General features: G+C 37.4%; 1 protein-coding gene across 10 annotated transcripts in view; it reads right to left on the bottom strand.

Annotated features, from left to right (window-relative positions):
• Positions 1 to 15,093, bottom strand: part of MTA3 (metastasis associated 1 family member 3) — a 300,754-nt gene that overhangs the window by 83,022 nt on the left and 202,639 nt on the right. For 8 of the 10 annotated variants that reach the window (XM_064414387.1, XM_064414386.1, XM_064414383.1 and 5 more), the window contains one exon: positions 1,711 to 6,069. The exons of 1 other annotated variant lie outside the window; for it this stretch is intronic. In XM_064414387.1, the coding sequence (XP_064270457.1) occupies positions 5,934 to 6,069 (136 nt within the window). In that variant the 3' untranslated portion in view covers positions 1,711 to 5,933. Of the gene's footprint in view, positions 1 to 1,710; positions 6,070 to 15,093 lie in introns of those variants that run through there. One more of the 10 variants, XR_010359201.1, reaches the window with a different exon arrangement.

The raw sequence follows: 15,093 nt of genomic DNA, 5'->3' as shown, positions 1-15,093 counted from the left end.
AAGCCATTTAAAAACAAATGTTCTTTGAGCACAGTGCCAATTTTAATGCTTAAGGAGCATCCCAGCTATACAAAGTGGACTTGGATTTGAGTGTGTATCAAATATTATTGGCCACAGACAGTTCTTTGGACTGCCATGTAGGTTTCATCATCATTTAAACGAGTAATAATGACCTTTAATTTCCATAAAGATCCCTCTGCTTAGCTTATAAGGAGCATACTTAAGTGTGTACACAAATAATGGAGATTTGAAGAACTTTTGATCTTGCCACAGTGGCAATGAGTGTCTGTAATACAACAGGGCCCTAAAGCTCATGTAAGATTTTTATGCTACTTTGGCAGCATTCATGCATCAAGTACTTACCTGTTTTACATAGCAACCATAATGAATCTGAATTCATGGAAAAGTGACACTATGTCAGCCCAGCCTCACAAAAGCTTTCTGTATTTACAGAAACTGGTTTACAAAACTATATACCATGGACCAAAACAAAACTCAGCTCTTAGCAAAATATCCTCTCCAATAATTTCTGCTTTCAAGTAGACAGCAGAGCCATGGATTTTTTGGTTGGTTTTTGGGGTTTGGTTTGTTTGGTTGGTTTTTATTGCAGGGGTATTTTTTAGATATATATTTTTCTTTTTTTTCTGACTGCTAGTGCAAAGGAAAGAAAAAACATTTTATGTCCTTTCATTGATGAGGCTTTGTATGTGTTATCAATACCTTTACAGTGAACTAAAGAACTGAGGGACTAAAATTATCCCTATTTCAACTAGACATGGGAAAGACTGTACAGCCATACTTTGAAAGCCATGAGTCCCTTGGACCTCCTCCTTTTTTTACCAAAATTTCTTGTGAGCCTGTCCAAGCCTGGTTGAAGAGATTCCCAGTTCCTCAGTTCTGCCAGCAAAGAACAGCTTCCAGAGATTATCCCTTCCATGATATCAATGCTTCACACCCAGAAGGACTAGTAAATACAACTCATCTTGCCAATTAAATCCAAACACCACAGAAGAACTTGAGCTCTTCTACTTGGATCTACACAGGCATCTTTGGGGGAGGAGGTGGAAAAGATAATCCATTCTAAAACACACATTTGAAATATTTACCCCTGTGGACCAAGCATCCAGCATTCCCCAAGACAAACTGGGGAATTAGGGGATAGAAACAGTTGCCTTGAACAAACCTGTGTGCAGCAGTTCTTACTTTTGTTCAGAAGACCCTTATATGATTCTCCTCTGAAAAAAAAATCCAATTAATTTGCAGAAATTAGCTTAGATGTCATTAAAGAAGAGGATTCATATAATGTTCCATATTCACACAGAAACCACCAGTTCCAGCTGCTACCAAATGAAGATACAAAGTTTTTTGATACCACCAATACCAATCTGAGAAGTTTAGATGGGCCAGTTCCCTGGAGACTCCAGTGCACTGTAGCTTCTAGTTGCTTTTGTGGACTAGGAGTCCTCTTGCCTAGATTGCAGTTCAACCCTAAGCAACCTTCTGGTGTTCCAGTGTAAGGACCAACACCTCATGTCTCACTTTCCCCAACTTCTGTCTTCTCTCCTCATCCCTTTGTAATCTACTTGTAGTTTAAACTCTCATGTAGTTCAATCTTCAGTCTTTTGACTATTCAACAGCCTACTGTAAAACAGGATGACAGTACCAATGTAGAAATTTCGTTTCCTGCAAAAAGGGCCAAGAGTCACAGAGTTTGTACACAAAGACACTTTAATGCAAATCAAATAGTACTGTTTCATTCTAAGGTGTTGCACATTCTCAAACACCCAACAGTGAGCTTCCCAGTTTTACCATTCCATTGAGAAATTCACTTTTAGTCTAAACAGCAGAAATATTCCAAGACAACTCTTTAATTTTTCCTCCTTTTTTTTTATTTAATCAATACAGTATTTCAATACCAACTGTTAAATCTTTATGAACAACAGGAGCATATTCTGCAAATTTGTTGATCATTATATAGTACGGCCTCAAAACTCTTATCCAAAACCCATGTATTCCAAAATTAGGTTTCCTCCCTCAACATGCAACATTTGAATAAAAAAGTACTGACTTACTCCAAAAAAATCCACTATGCAGTTATATAAACTCAGATCTTTTGACAGCCCCTCTGGCTTATGAAGACACAGGTTTATATAAAGAAGCATCAAAAGAAAATTAAAAATGAATATTATTTTGCTGGAGTTTCCAAAGGATTCTAACAATTCCATTTCCATAGCAGTACATATACATAAAGACACTGTGTCTAGTAATATAGTATTTCTGAAGGACTATAATTGTTCTCTGCAAAAGGCTGTGGCATGGTATACTGTGACTATATCAGAAACTACTGTGCAGCCATTCCATTTTATTTAAGCCTTCATAATTAGGAAAGTATCTCTGTTGAAATTATATTTATTAAAAAAAATAAATCTTACTTTAGATTACTAAAAAAGTGCACATTATGTAAGTGCAGGCTCCATTTCACCATCTCTACTCCTTGTTTGTTCTACATTTCCATTCCCATACCCAATTTTTTGTAATATGTTGCAAGGTTTGGACTGCAGAAACTATATATAGGCTATATTTGCCTTTAATCAAAACACTGATTTTAAAGATGTTTTCATATGACCAACACATTTCAGGCAATCTCAAGTATTTCAAAACATTGTTTACCATCCTCCAGAATCAAAACCTCCACCACTAAGTCGGGGCCTTTAAAAAATAATCTGAAAGCAGTATACACAATATTTCAAGAAAGCAGAGCAGATAACTAGCTGAAAATGGCAACACAGACATTTTAAACGTTGAAACAATCCTCCTACTTTCTGCATGAGGCCTCTGAACACAAAGAGATTGTGCATTTTACATGTTTTTTTAGCCGCATATTTGTAAGTGGAGAGGCAAATTTTCAGAAGGATATCTTATTTAGCTAACAGAAAAATAAATCACATTGTAAATGCAGTGCCGTTGCTGCCTTGATTCTCCCATATCATGGTAAGTGCCAAACTTCTTGTCCTTGCTTACAAGGTTCATGTTTATACTCAGTGTCATTGTTGATGACTGATATATGTTGGCTGGTTTTAAAATAAGTAACTTGGGAAGATTGATAAAGAAGTAGAGAGCTCTGATTTGTTGTGGATATAACTGTTTCAATTTACAGAGGAATGTGTCATCTTTGCTCACAGCCAGTGAAAAATATTTTAACTCAACAGAAAGCAGGGAATTGCATGATATTGTGATGAGGAGTTTCACAATTTCTACAAAAATTTAAGTCATCATGCCCAAACCCAGCAGGAGGAATACAACTTAAGCAAATCTTCCATCCACACTCTCAGTCAAAATTCACATGTAAATCCTGCATCCACTCTAGAGAACATCTTGAGGGACAGATGAAAATGAAGAGAGAGCAGGTAAAAACTAAGGTGCAATGCATGGTGTGCAGTTTCTCTGTGCACCATAGGAGAGAGGATGTCTCCCTGCAGCTGCATGCAGGACAGCTGAAGGACAGAGCAGAAGTTCTTCCAGCTATCAGTCTCCTCCATGCCTTATCCACCCCAAGGCCAGGCTGTTGCAACCTGGGGAAGGGCTCTGCTGGGCAGAGGTGGAGCATTATTTCCAGCGTATCCAGAGGAAGCATCTCAGCTTGAGATTGCAAAGAATTCTTCCTTACCTTGGCTATTTGATGCAAAAGATAATGGTATCAGGCAGCTGGCTGCTGACAGGGAGCTGTGTTACCAGTCTCTCTCTCCTCAGAAGGAAAGAAGAAAAATGACTTCACATTGGACTATTACAGATACTAATACTTTTGTCAAAAGCAGGAACACACAGAGATTCTACAAAATACTGTCTAGACACTGGAGCACACTGACTAAAAGAAATCATTTGAGTACAAGCTTAATAAGGCAGGGTAAAAAAATCTACCACCTTACAGCTAACAGCACTTTGAAAATGAGTCTGCTGTGTGTGATTTCACTGATGTCTGAGGGAGACAAAGCTCGTTATGTTCATGTTTTTCATACTTTCAGTCAAACAGATTGCTGAATAATCATGTTGTCTTTATTCTAATGGGTGAGGAAGCTATTTTACAGAAGGTGTTTCCATATGTTGCAGTTAATAAAGGCAATTCTTACTAATAAGAGTAGGTTGTCTCCACTTAGCTATCTGATAAAAAGCCCTCCTGTTTAGAGGAAAATGCAGATCCAGTGCCTAGAAGACTGCTAGAGCTGCACATTTCAGTGGCTACTGTAAAGTATTGCAGGTAGATGTATTCCAGGTCTTCTCCAACTGAGTCTGAATCAATGACATTCACTAAAACGTTCAGGGCACTAGGAGCAAGCACTTCTTGTCATCAACCTTTCTTCGTATCCACACTTTTCTTGCTGGTGAAGGACAGTGGACAAGACCTGGATCCATCATTATGGAAAATTGTCAGCAAGTCCCTTCAAGAAGTCAGAGTGCTTTCTTCTTTGAAGAAGCACCTGGGTCACTGTCTTAGGAGCTCAAAATTCTACATGAAGAGTATGGCTAGTTTTAGGCTGAGATCACAGATGCTCTTTTAGACTGAAACAATAAAATGTGTGGGGAGAAATCCTTTTCGGAGGATCACCCAGAAGAATGAGATGTCACTTACATCCTTGTCTTTCTAACCACAAAGCTGGGTGCATGTCCACAACTGGATGAAAACCTCACACCTGTACTATGCTGATAGAGCTACATAATAAACAGAGAGAAAAAAAAAAAAAAAGTCTTGGATCTTGTCTCAGTTTGCTATGACGTGTACAGCATCTGACCATATCTTTAAAAGCCATATGGAATCCAAAGCTATTGAAGGACAACTTGCCTCAGTTGATTGATATATCCCAACTAGGTTCACACAGCAGTGCTCCACACTGGATTTCTCTGGATTTCAAAGTAGGGCAGAGATTGTTCACCTTTAAGTACCTGAGTAGAAATAAAAGACCTGCCTCTGTTGCCATTCCCACCTCCAGGGAGACTGACAGTTTCCTACAAGTAGTTTCAAAAGGCACATCATCTCTCCATGGTAAGTATCCACCTGTAGCCTTACATTTATGAATTCAAAGCATTCTGCAAGACCTCTTTATCCAGACATATAAAAATGTAGAAATTATTTTGTGGAGAGACATTACTAATAGGAAATAATCTGTTTCTTCATGTCTTCTGGGAATGGTGTTCTGCTGGTTTTCACTATTCAGAATAGGCTTCAAGAAATGCAAAAAATACCCCAAGAAATAGGCAGATGCTTTCAAATACAGAGGCAATGGGACCAGTTCCTACACATGCAACTAGTCCGGCTGGATATTTACTGTCACACATAATACTTTCCAGGATTTTAAACTAAGCTAATATGGCCAACATTTTCAAAACTGGACACTAATTATGGGCATTTCCTAATTCAGTCTAAGTTTCAGAACTGCAAAACAATACCTGTCCTTGTGGACATTCAGTATAGAAAATCAAACACAAGGAGACTCAAGCCAATACTGAAAAATATGAACAATCCAAGTTTGCAGTTCTGTTTGAAAATGCAACACCTCAAGGCTAAATCCCATTTTAGAGACACTGCAATAGTTTTGAAAGCTGCATATTTTTGCTGAGCCACTAGAAGGCATAGACAAATCTGATGGGTGGACTCTGCATCAATTCAGAGGGACCAGTGCAAACAGCCCCTCCTTGACCAGCCAACACTGTTGTCTGGGAACGGAGGGAATCCGGGATAGGCCTGTACAGAAAACCAGAAGTAGCCCTTGCAGAGATGAGGGAAGAGAAGGGCTGCTGTTGGATCCTGCCCAGAACACGGAACCCGGCCACAATACGTCCACACGTTTCTGTCTCAGAGATGTGGTAAGTCCTGTTATGTCTGCATTCACAATGAAACATGATTTTGACATTATTATGGTGCTGATGTTGTTATATCTTCAGTGTATGATGGATCCTGGCTCTGTTTGGGCCTGCCTATTGTTCATGAGAGACTTTGTCTTTGCAATGATCGGAGAACAAGGTGTTCTGGAAGCTCTTTTCAGCTGTGATCTGGTGAACTTCTTACGGATTTTTCTGTAAGGAGGGAAGGAAGAAAGGAGGGAAGGAAAAGAGAGATAACAGAAGAGATAAATCTCAGTCTTTAACAGAAGACTGCACAAGACCAATAACAAACATAACAAATACTCTTACCAGAGCAGGAAGGCTAGTTCATGGAAAAGAGACTTGCAGGCAACAAGAGTCAGCCCTGTCCAGCAACTGATGATTCAGAGTTGTCTGATAATGGTTCATCGAAAAGTGAATTGGTGTTAGATAATACTTGAATAATAATAATATTTAATTACATGAAATCTGGGGCCAGAATGCCCAGGTAGTGAATCCTCATATGTGATATCAATACTGGAATGAAGGACCACAGAAGAAAGGACTGTGTTAGCAGCCAATGAACATGCTACCTCTGTAAAAGTGGGAGCAACTGTTGTTATTTACACTGCACCACTTCTGCAGATAATACATGACCCAGAGCTCCAGGCATTTTTACTAGGGCCATTCAGGTGCAGTATACTGACTTTCATTTTTGACTTTCAGCTGATAAATGAAACATATTAACTCCAGGTGGCCATGTTGTTTGTATTGTAATCCTAAATATCCAAGGATAGGTAATTTTGAAGCATAAATACTTGCTATGTTTCAACTGGTCTGTCTCTTTACTATTATAAATCGATAACCACAATGCTGAGGGTATCCAGGGTATGATATCAGAAAACACAGAAAAGGCACACACAGAGTATGCCAAGAACCATCTTCATTGGCAGAGACCTGAACATTAGATACTGCTGGAAACTGACCTATTTTCTGAATTTACTTAAGAATCCCAGCCTTCATTTGGGTACTTTTATAAATTATAAGGATTTTGAGCATGGAAATTAATTAAAGCAAACTGGGGCCTCTAATACTTAATGAGACCAGGCTTTGTAATTCAGACTTTTTGACTTGAAAATGTGACCTACAAACTGCAGGGTGATGAGGTGCCTACCTGCATCAAGGTTCTGAGATGGTAACTCAAGGAGTGGTTTTTCCCTTTCATCTAAGAGGGCTGTTACCTCTGAAACTGAAAAATGGCGGCACGTGATATTGAAAATACACAATCAGCTGTAAATAAATCCTGTTGAACTCTAAAATAGCAATTTGCATATTAAATTTCAAACACTAGTTTGTTACTAGTTAGTTACAGGTTGAGTGCTCCCCAACGATGTAAGCTTCTACATTAACTAACTGAGCCACAGAAGAGAACATAAGGGAAAAAAAAACCAAACAAACATGCAAAAAGCAGAAGAAAATACTCTGCTATTAGAGGTTAAAGGGAGCCTGAAAAATACATCTATTTTGGTTAATATATTTTAAAGGTTCAGAGATGTATTCCCTTTTGAAAGAAGGATGTCTTCATGTCCTGGAATACCAAATTAGGGTTTAGCACTATTCAGTAATAAGCACAACAGAAGAAAAGAAAAGGAATCACCAGAAAGTTCCATTTCAGCTTTTCACATAATTCCACTGAGGAAAAAAAATTCATTGCTTGACTATTCACTTTATATGATCATCTCTAAATTAGGCCAAAAAAAATATTAAATTGATTGCAAAGATACTGCATACATTCCAGAATTGTAAGACCATAGCAGTGTAATCTCAGACTGGCAGAAATGTGTCTATCTAAATTAATGAGACAGCCAGGCTTTATAAATTCATGTGAATAGACAATAGCCATTACCCACACCTATTACTAATGGGGATCATCTCCACAAAACCTTACAGAACTGAATTCTTTTTGATATATTGTTTTTCAAAATTTTCTATTTATTTACAGAAGGAACGTGGTCATTAATCATTTGAGAAGACCAAGGTTCAAATAATATCAGATCATTGTTTACCCTTCTGAATTTTTAATAAGGCAACTTTATAAACTGCCTAGAGGTTCCTGCTTATGAAAGTAATTTGCAGCTGACACTACATGTAAGGACAATTAGGGATTTGAGATTACAATTTGTCATTATTTTGTATGGACAGCAAAGTAAAAGATACAGTTATTCCCATTAAACACTGGTCCACACACCAGCACAAAGAACACCAACACAAAGAAAGGCAGAACAAAAAGATCATCACATTATTATATCAAGCAAGCCACAAACAAAGTCAACTCCTCACTGAGTATAAATGAAACTAGCTCTATATACTCTGTCAGAAAAAGCTGATCTGGCAGACACTCTTAAAAGGTAATCCAGCACTTCTGCTTAAACAGGATTGTGAAAATGCTTCCAGAAATTAGCTTTCTGGGATACAGCCTTTCAGAAATAAAACTGGAAGAATGGAAATTTCCACTGACTACATTACATGTTATATTTAAACAATCATTTCTCTAAAAGCCAAAACTGTTCTTTTTCCTGCAAAAGTTATAGAAGATGGAGGGACTGGATTCTTTACACTGAAGAATTTAACATCTAAATACAGTCTAGCTTTTTGAGAGGCATTCATCAGGTTTCATAATTCTTTGGAGTCTTTTTAACTCTTAAACATGCAGGTTGCAATAATAGCTGACAAAAGACAGGATATTCAAAGATAAAATTGTTGTCACCCTTTCAGTCATAGCACTTTGCCCTCCCCCAAAGATACACTGAACTAAGGGCAGGGTCAATTTTAATGCTCAATTTCCTGTCCCTCTTTCATTTAATACCAGCCATATGTTTTAATTACATAAAGCTTTTATCTGGCAATGGCAATAAATGCCTTTAATATCTGTATTGTTGGTAACATCCTTTGCAGTTGTTAGGATAGATTAATTGCCATTTTCCCTGTTTTCTTTTCTTTGACTTTTGTACTAGTTCTTGAAGCATGATGCATTACAGGCTTGAAATGCAAATTCAGAAGTATTTTAAAGCCTCCGTTATGAATTTCCAGCCGTCTTGAGACAAAAGGTATGAGAATGAAATAATATTTAATAGGGCATCAGTGTATAAAGCCCACTGTGCTCATTTTTAAGTCAAATGTGATGCACTTGTGTAATGTAGGAATAACACAAATTTTTTATATGTGCATGACACTTTAATTTGTAACTGCAGATAAAGGTACACAAGACCCTTGGCACATAGTCAGGGAAATATGGAAATGTAGATGAGTCTAGATGAAGACTTAATGTCTCTGTTCAAGTTTCATGCACAGACTGGAACCTCATGGGTAGAAATAATAGTTAGGGCATTTATGGCATGCTTAAATTTAATCGGGCAAGTCATTATAATTAACCAACCCTTTCTCAGGATCCAAGTGTGTTCCATGTAACTCACCATCTGCTGAAGTGAAGCACAATCCTATATAATCTATTCTGTCCAGATTTCTCAGGAGTAGGATAAATGGGAGCAAAATTTCACATTTGCAAAAGCTGACTCAAAGTTCCCTTCTCTAATTCTGCCACACACTAAAACAGCATCAATTTTTAAACTTGAATAGAAGAGAAGCCTCCAACTGGCATCAGTCAAGAATTTGTTTTCAAGCCTTCTCTAGTAGGACTGGAAGGCATTGCCTGTTTTAAGTTTGTTGATATAGTCTTACTGTGCTATATATAAGCTGTTGTGCATCCCTCTTGCCTCCTCTGCACTGGGCTCAGAGTTGTGATGGCTACACTGACTTGGGTCTTATCAGCTGTACCATTAGTACTTAAGAAGCTTTATTAAATAAATACAAGTTACACAAGAAGTTTCTACAGTGAAAGAAATTAATTGCATGCAAATGCCCACTGGTATTTCAGCAGATGACAAACCTTGTTTTGAAAGAAACCTTTTCCTAGGAAGAGGAATTGCCTTCAACATACATGCACTTGTGAGATGTCCATGACTCTGCTTAAATACCAAGGTCCAGAATTGCTTTTGGTGCTCTGTTTCTGCTAAAAATATGCTAATAACCTAATACAAACCTGACTACAGAGTCTGAAGCTCAGGAACACAGTTTTGTTTTCCTCACTCTCCCTAAATTAGTTTGATATTTTTGCCTCAGTCTTTCTTAGACTGATGCCATTTGAGCAACATTCTCATATGTAAGAATTGGCGCTGTGGAAATGTATTGTTATCCAATTGCTGGTAGCATAAGGAACACCCCCAGGTCAGCAGCAGGCATAAGAAAACTGATTTCCTGCACAATATTAGTTGAAATTCCCTATAATCTCTCCATTGGGGTGAAGTATTCTGCTATGACTTTCCAAGTGTAAACAGCAATATAAATGTGCTAGATGCATAAATACTGCCAGCACTGGCAGAATTTTGTGTTCTGGCACAAATTATGTGTGAAACTTGCAATCAGTCTAACCACAGAGCCATTCAGAAAGAAAACAAGGCTAAAAAAATAAGAAAAAAACATATTCTAGAGAAATGTTTGTGAAGTTGCTGGTGTTCCAGGGCAATATAAATTTTGTGCAATGTAAATTTTCAGTGAAAATTCAAAACCACTTAGAAAAAAACAACTGTTTAAAGGAATAACCATAATTTCTTGGTGGTTATTAGATTAAATAATCACTTATTTCTCTAAGGGCTTCTTTTATCCAGAGGTATATTTTAACTATTCACTGAATTAAATTACATGAGGGGGTATTATCTTAGAAAGCTGGTAGGTTTTTCATTAATTTCAACAGGTTTTAAACATAGTGAAAGGCCAAAATGTGTGCAGTGCTACTTGCTGAAAGAGAATTTAACTGGGATGAAGCTGTAGGCACAGATCCTTAGAAACCTGATATGTTACTGACTGAAGAATTCACAGCACTTCCTACATTTCTACCTGTATGCAAATGAGAAGTATTTTATTTAACTCTTTGGCTTGCTGCTTTAGACTTGGTTTTCCCCCTCACACTTTCAGGATGAAGCTTTCCCATATTGCATTAAAATCTTAATTGAACCTAAACATGATAGAAACTAATTAAAAATATTTTTGGAAGGCAGAAATGGGTTGACACTGATACACCTTTTAAAAATAAGGGCCTTAGGAAATGTTAATTTATAAAAACAAAATGGAAGGCTTTAATGAGCATGGGACTATTGAAAAGCTGTTGCCATGAGCCACATAGCTGCATTATAAAACACATGCAGATGGCAGATAGACTGATATAACCTTTATGAGATTAAAGAGGTGCTGCTTTAGAAACACCAACATTATTTAAATGTTTTAAGAGCTTATCTTATTTTTCTCCTCCTAGCAAGGAAATGTTTTCCTTTGCTAGTGTTTATCTTTCCAATATTTTATCAATATTTATGGAGCAAGACTGTTCTCTATGAACAATAACTTTTAGAGACATCAGTTAAAAATTACTGTGTCAGATCTTCCTAAGCAGCTTAAGATAACACATTTTTTCAAGCACTGCATCACCTTGAGGGCTTCTCTGATGTTTTGTGTTTCAAAGCATCAGCTGATAGCTACTATGTATATATAGAAGGCCATCAATAATGGGGTTAAAGCATTTTCTTTATTGGGAGGAAAAATCCCAGGTCAAGGGTTTAAAGGACAGACTTCTATGACTGTGTCATGCCTGACCTACTGTACAGCACAAGCCACCTCTGTCTCTTTCTACCTGCTGCTGATCTGAATCAAAATCACCTTGGAGCAGATACAATCTCCTTATGTGCATTTCCAGAGTGCCTAGAAAAACAGGTCAATCTATTATTGAAATATTTACTGTTGAAATTATTTCTATACAGTTTAATTGATAGCAACTGTCATGACTTTTGGAACAATCAACTAGTTCAATAGATTTTTCCACATTTTCATTTTCCCTGAAAATATTTCATTAGTATTCTAAAGTGCTTTAGGAGAGAAAAAATTCATGGAACAAAGTCCTACTCTCAGCACCACTACTCATTTTTCAGTTGAATGCTGGAATTGAAAAAACTTCTAGCCCCTAAGAAACATTATGAAGAGATGATGTCATACACTGGTCATCACATGATGAATAAATCTCGATGCCAACAATCAGCAGTGAGACTGTCCTCACAGTTCATCTGTGACCTTGGTATTTACCACCAAGAGGCTAAGGTTACCTACTATTGACACAACAAATATGACAAATCAGTTTGGGTGCAAGGCTGACTTCTCACAAAACTCAGAAGCACAGAGGCCCTACCAGGGGCAGAAAGAGTTAGAAAACCCCATGATCTAGTTGGTAGGAATGATGGACACCACAGAGTGAGCATGGACTTGCCCTGTGCTTTGGGTGGAGCTTTGTGAGCTCAGCAGGGACAGCACCTCCCACACAGCAGTAACGATGGCGGAGCCGTGTTTCTCAAACACTCCTTCCCTCATGGATGGGAGAAAAGCCTGTCTTTGAATTCATGGCATCTCACCAGTATCCAACTTTGTAGAGTGCAATAGAACTACTAAGTCCTAGCACAGGAAGCTTGATGGAATGGGTAAAAAAGTAAATTATTCAGACTCCTTCAAACAAAACAATGGCTCAGGCTTGTACCTCAGCTACAGGACAGCTGCTCTCCACTTTATCTGAAATTCATTAGCCTCCCCTTAGTTACCTTACCCTGCAGAGCCTGCAAGGCAGGAAGTCTGCTTTATCCAATAAATGGTTGCTTAACCTCTCCTCCCTGGGAAGGAACACACAAGATCACTGCAGATGTGTCAATACACCAGCACTCTGGGAATCCAGGGAGTGAGAAATCCTTCCACAGCTCACAGGCACAAGCACCAGCAGATTTCAAGGCAAGTCCTTTATTCTTCCTAACTATATCAGCAGGTGAAGATGAATTCCTACTCTACCAAAAGGAATTTTCAAAACCATCTATTTATTCTGCAGCAGGATGGCCCTTCTGTATATTGATTAAACATCACCTGCTATGAGATGAAAAAATTACCCACCTGGCAGCAAATAATTTTTCCTGAGACAAGCAAGAAACTAAAGAGAAGGTGCATCAGAACAAGCTGGCTAACAGTGAAACACAATGTTGTTTTCAACTACTCCCCAAACACCTTACATATTAATTCAAAATTCCAGCATTATCCCAGAATCTAAGATGACAAAAAGGTACAGAACATACAACTTCTGTTTCTGGCCTTGAGCTACAAGCATTAAGTGCCATTTCCCCAGCAACATTAAATACTGCATTGAAAACTTTCAAAAATATTGTGTCAACTAAATATGCTTATTTAAGTCCAAGAGAATAGAAAACTCCTTATATTTTTCATAAGGAAAAAAAAAAAAATATACTATACCTCTACAATATTATTAGTATTTTTTTGTCTTTCTTTTCTTACCTTTCTTATTTAATAAGGTTTTTGGCCTGAACACTGTGCTTTACAATACTACAGGTTATAATATTACCTGAGGCTCAAAAAGATTGACAATATGCTTCCATTTTATCAATTATGCATATACTTTTCCTGGAATAACATATGTACCACTAGGGGATATTTGGAGGAGTTCTTGCTGGATACTTGCTATTAAGCAAGGGCTGAAAAATAAAAATTATTCAGTCTTACCAGAAACAGTTGGAGAGCCAAAGTTCCCTCACAAGCCCATCCCCTGGAGCATTGCTTCACACCATCAACCTCTTGCATAATCAGCAGTTTTCTACACACAGAAGCTCCAGTGCAGAATATGGATTAGAAAGTCGTAGTGTGGCATCAACAGAGGAAAGCTTTGCTACAGAATGATTTGATGCTAATTTCTAAGGTCATTTTCATGTCAAGGGCTGAAGATTTTTTTAAATGTTTAAAAAATATTTATGTGACCAAAGGTCTATTAAAGTTCATTTTCTGCCACTCATCCTGCTCTCCATATTTATGGCCAGCACTTTTCACATCAATATCTCATAGTTCTTGTTGGACTGGCTAATTAAAAACCGCACAGCATCCTAAAGAGTAGGTGTACACCAATATCAAGCTTACAGACAAAATGGTGGAGCTAGAGAAAGGCTGAATTAAATTACTTGTCTGGTGTCTCACATCAAACAAGAGGCAACCTTGGAATTTTAAAGTTCGGATCTGTATTTTCTTCACAAGAAAAACAGTTGAATAGTATTTTGTCAAGTAAATGTTTTAGGCTCTACTCATAGCACAAGTTACAAAAACAGCCAGTCAAGTCTCCTTAGATGTTTTTACAAGAGCTGTTAGTTATCTCTGTGATTGACTTTCACAGTCACAGTCAATATGTTCTCCGTGCTATTTTATATTTAAAATGCCTATGTAGTTACTTATGCAAGCTTTTTCCACAAAAAGAGACCAACTAACACTTGTTTTTCCACAGCCTTACCTACATTTATGCCAGAGGGTCATGAGTTCAAAAAAATCCCAAATTATCAGGGAAAGTATTGAGAATGAGTGATTAAATACATACAATGAAATATGGACTAATTCAGAATTAAATACTCTGTTATTTGAAATGAAGACTCTAATAAAGGACAACTTAGAAATTAAATTTAGCGGGTAGTTCTGCGTGAATTTTAAGACTGTGAGGATCACTGACACCATATTTTTGAACATATTCACCACAGTACAATTTTATAATCTTTTTTGCTGTTTAACTTTAGCAACAATGTGTTCACCACAGGACTTACAGTATCCCTGCCTACATGTACATTATTGCTAAGTATTTCTCTGCCTTCAGATGAAATAATTCTTAACTCTGTGTCCAGCTTCCATGAGTTATTGCTCACATAGCACAGAAATAATAAAAAGTGAAAAATATCTCTGAACAGTGATATCGAACAGTATTTGAGGATTACAATCATCAATATCTAAAATCTAATGTGAGAAACTACTATGGTTTATGCATAGGAATGGAGAGAGTGGACTAATTTTAGCCCTAAGCTGATGTTACTCTAGCCTCACTACAGGTAACAGCTGTATAATTAATGTTGTCTCTATATTTTCTTTGATATTAAATATGTTGGTCTGACAAGTTTGCATTTTTATTTTGCTTTGATTGTTTCCCAGGGTTTTGACATCCCATACAAAGATGCTTATTTATAGAAAAATTTCTTCTTGTTCAAAACCAAATTGGTTTTAACTCCCACAATAGAAAACAGCCAAATATTACAAGATGACACATTCCCACTGGGTATG

Source organism: Passer domesticus, chromosome 3 (assembly GCF_036417665.1).
Source record: "Passer domesticus isolate bPasDom1 chromosome 3, bPasDom1.hap1, whole genome shotgun sequence".
Classification (NCBI taxonomy): domain Eukaryota; kingdom Metazoa; phylum Chordata; class Aves; order Passeriformes; family Passeridae; genus Passer; species Passer domesticus.
The sequence above is the reverse complement of the archived record's forward strand: the minus strand, read 5'-3'. Positions and strand labels throughout refer to the sequence as shown.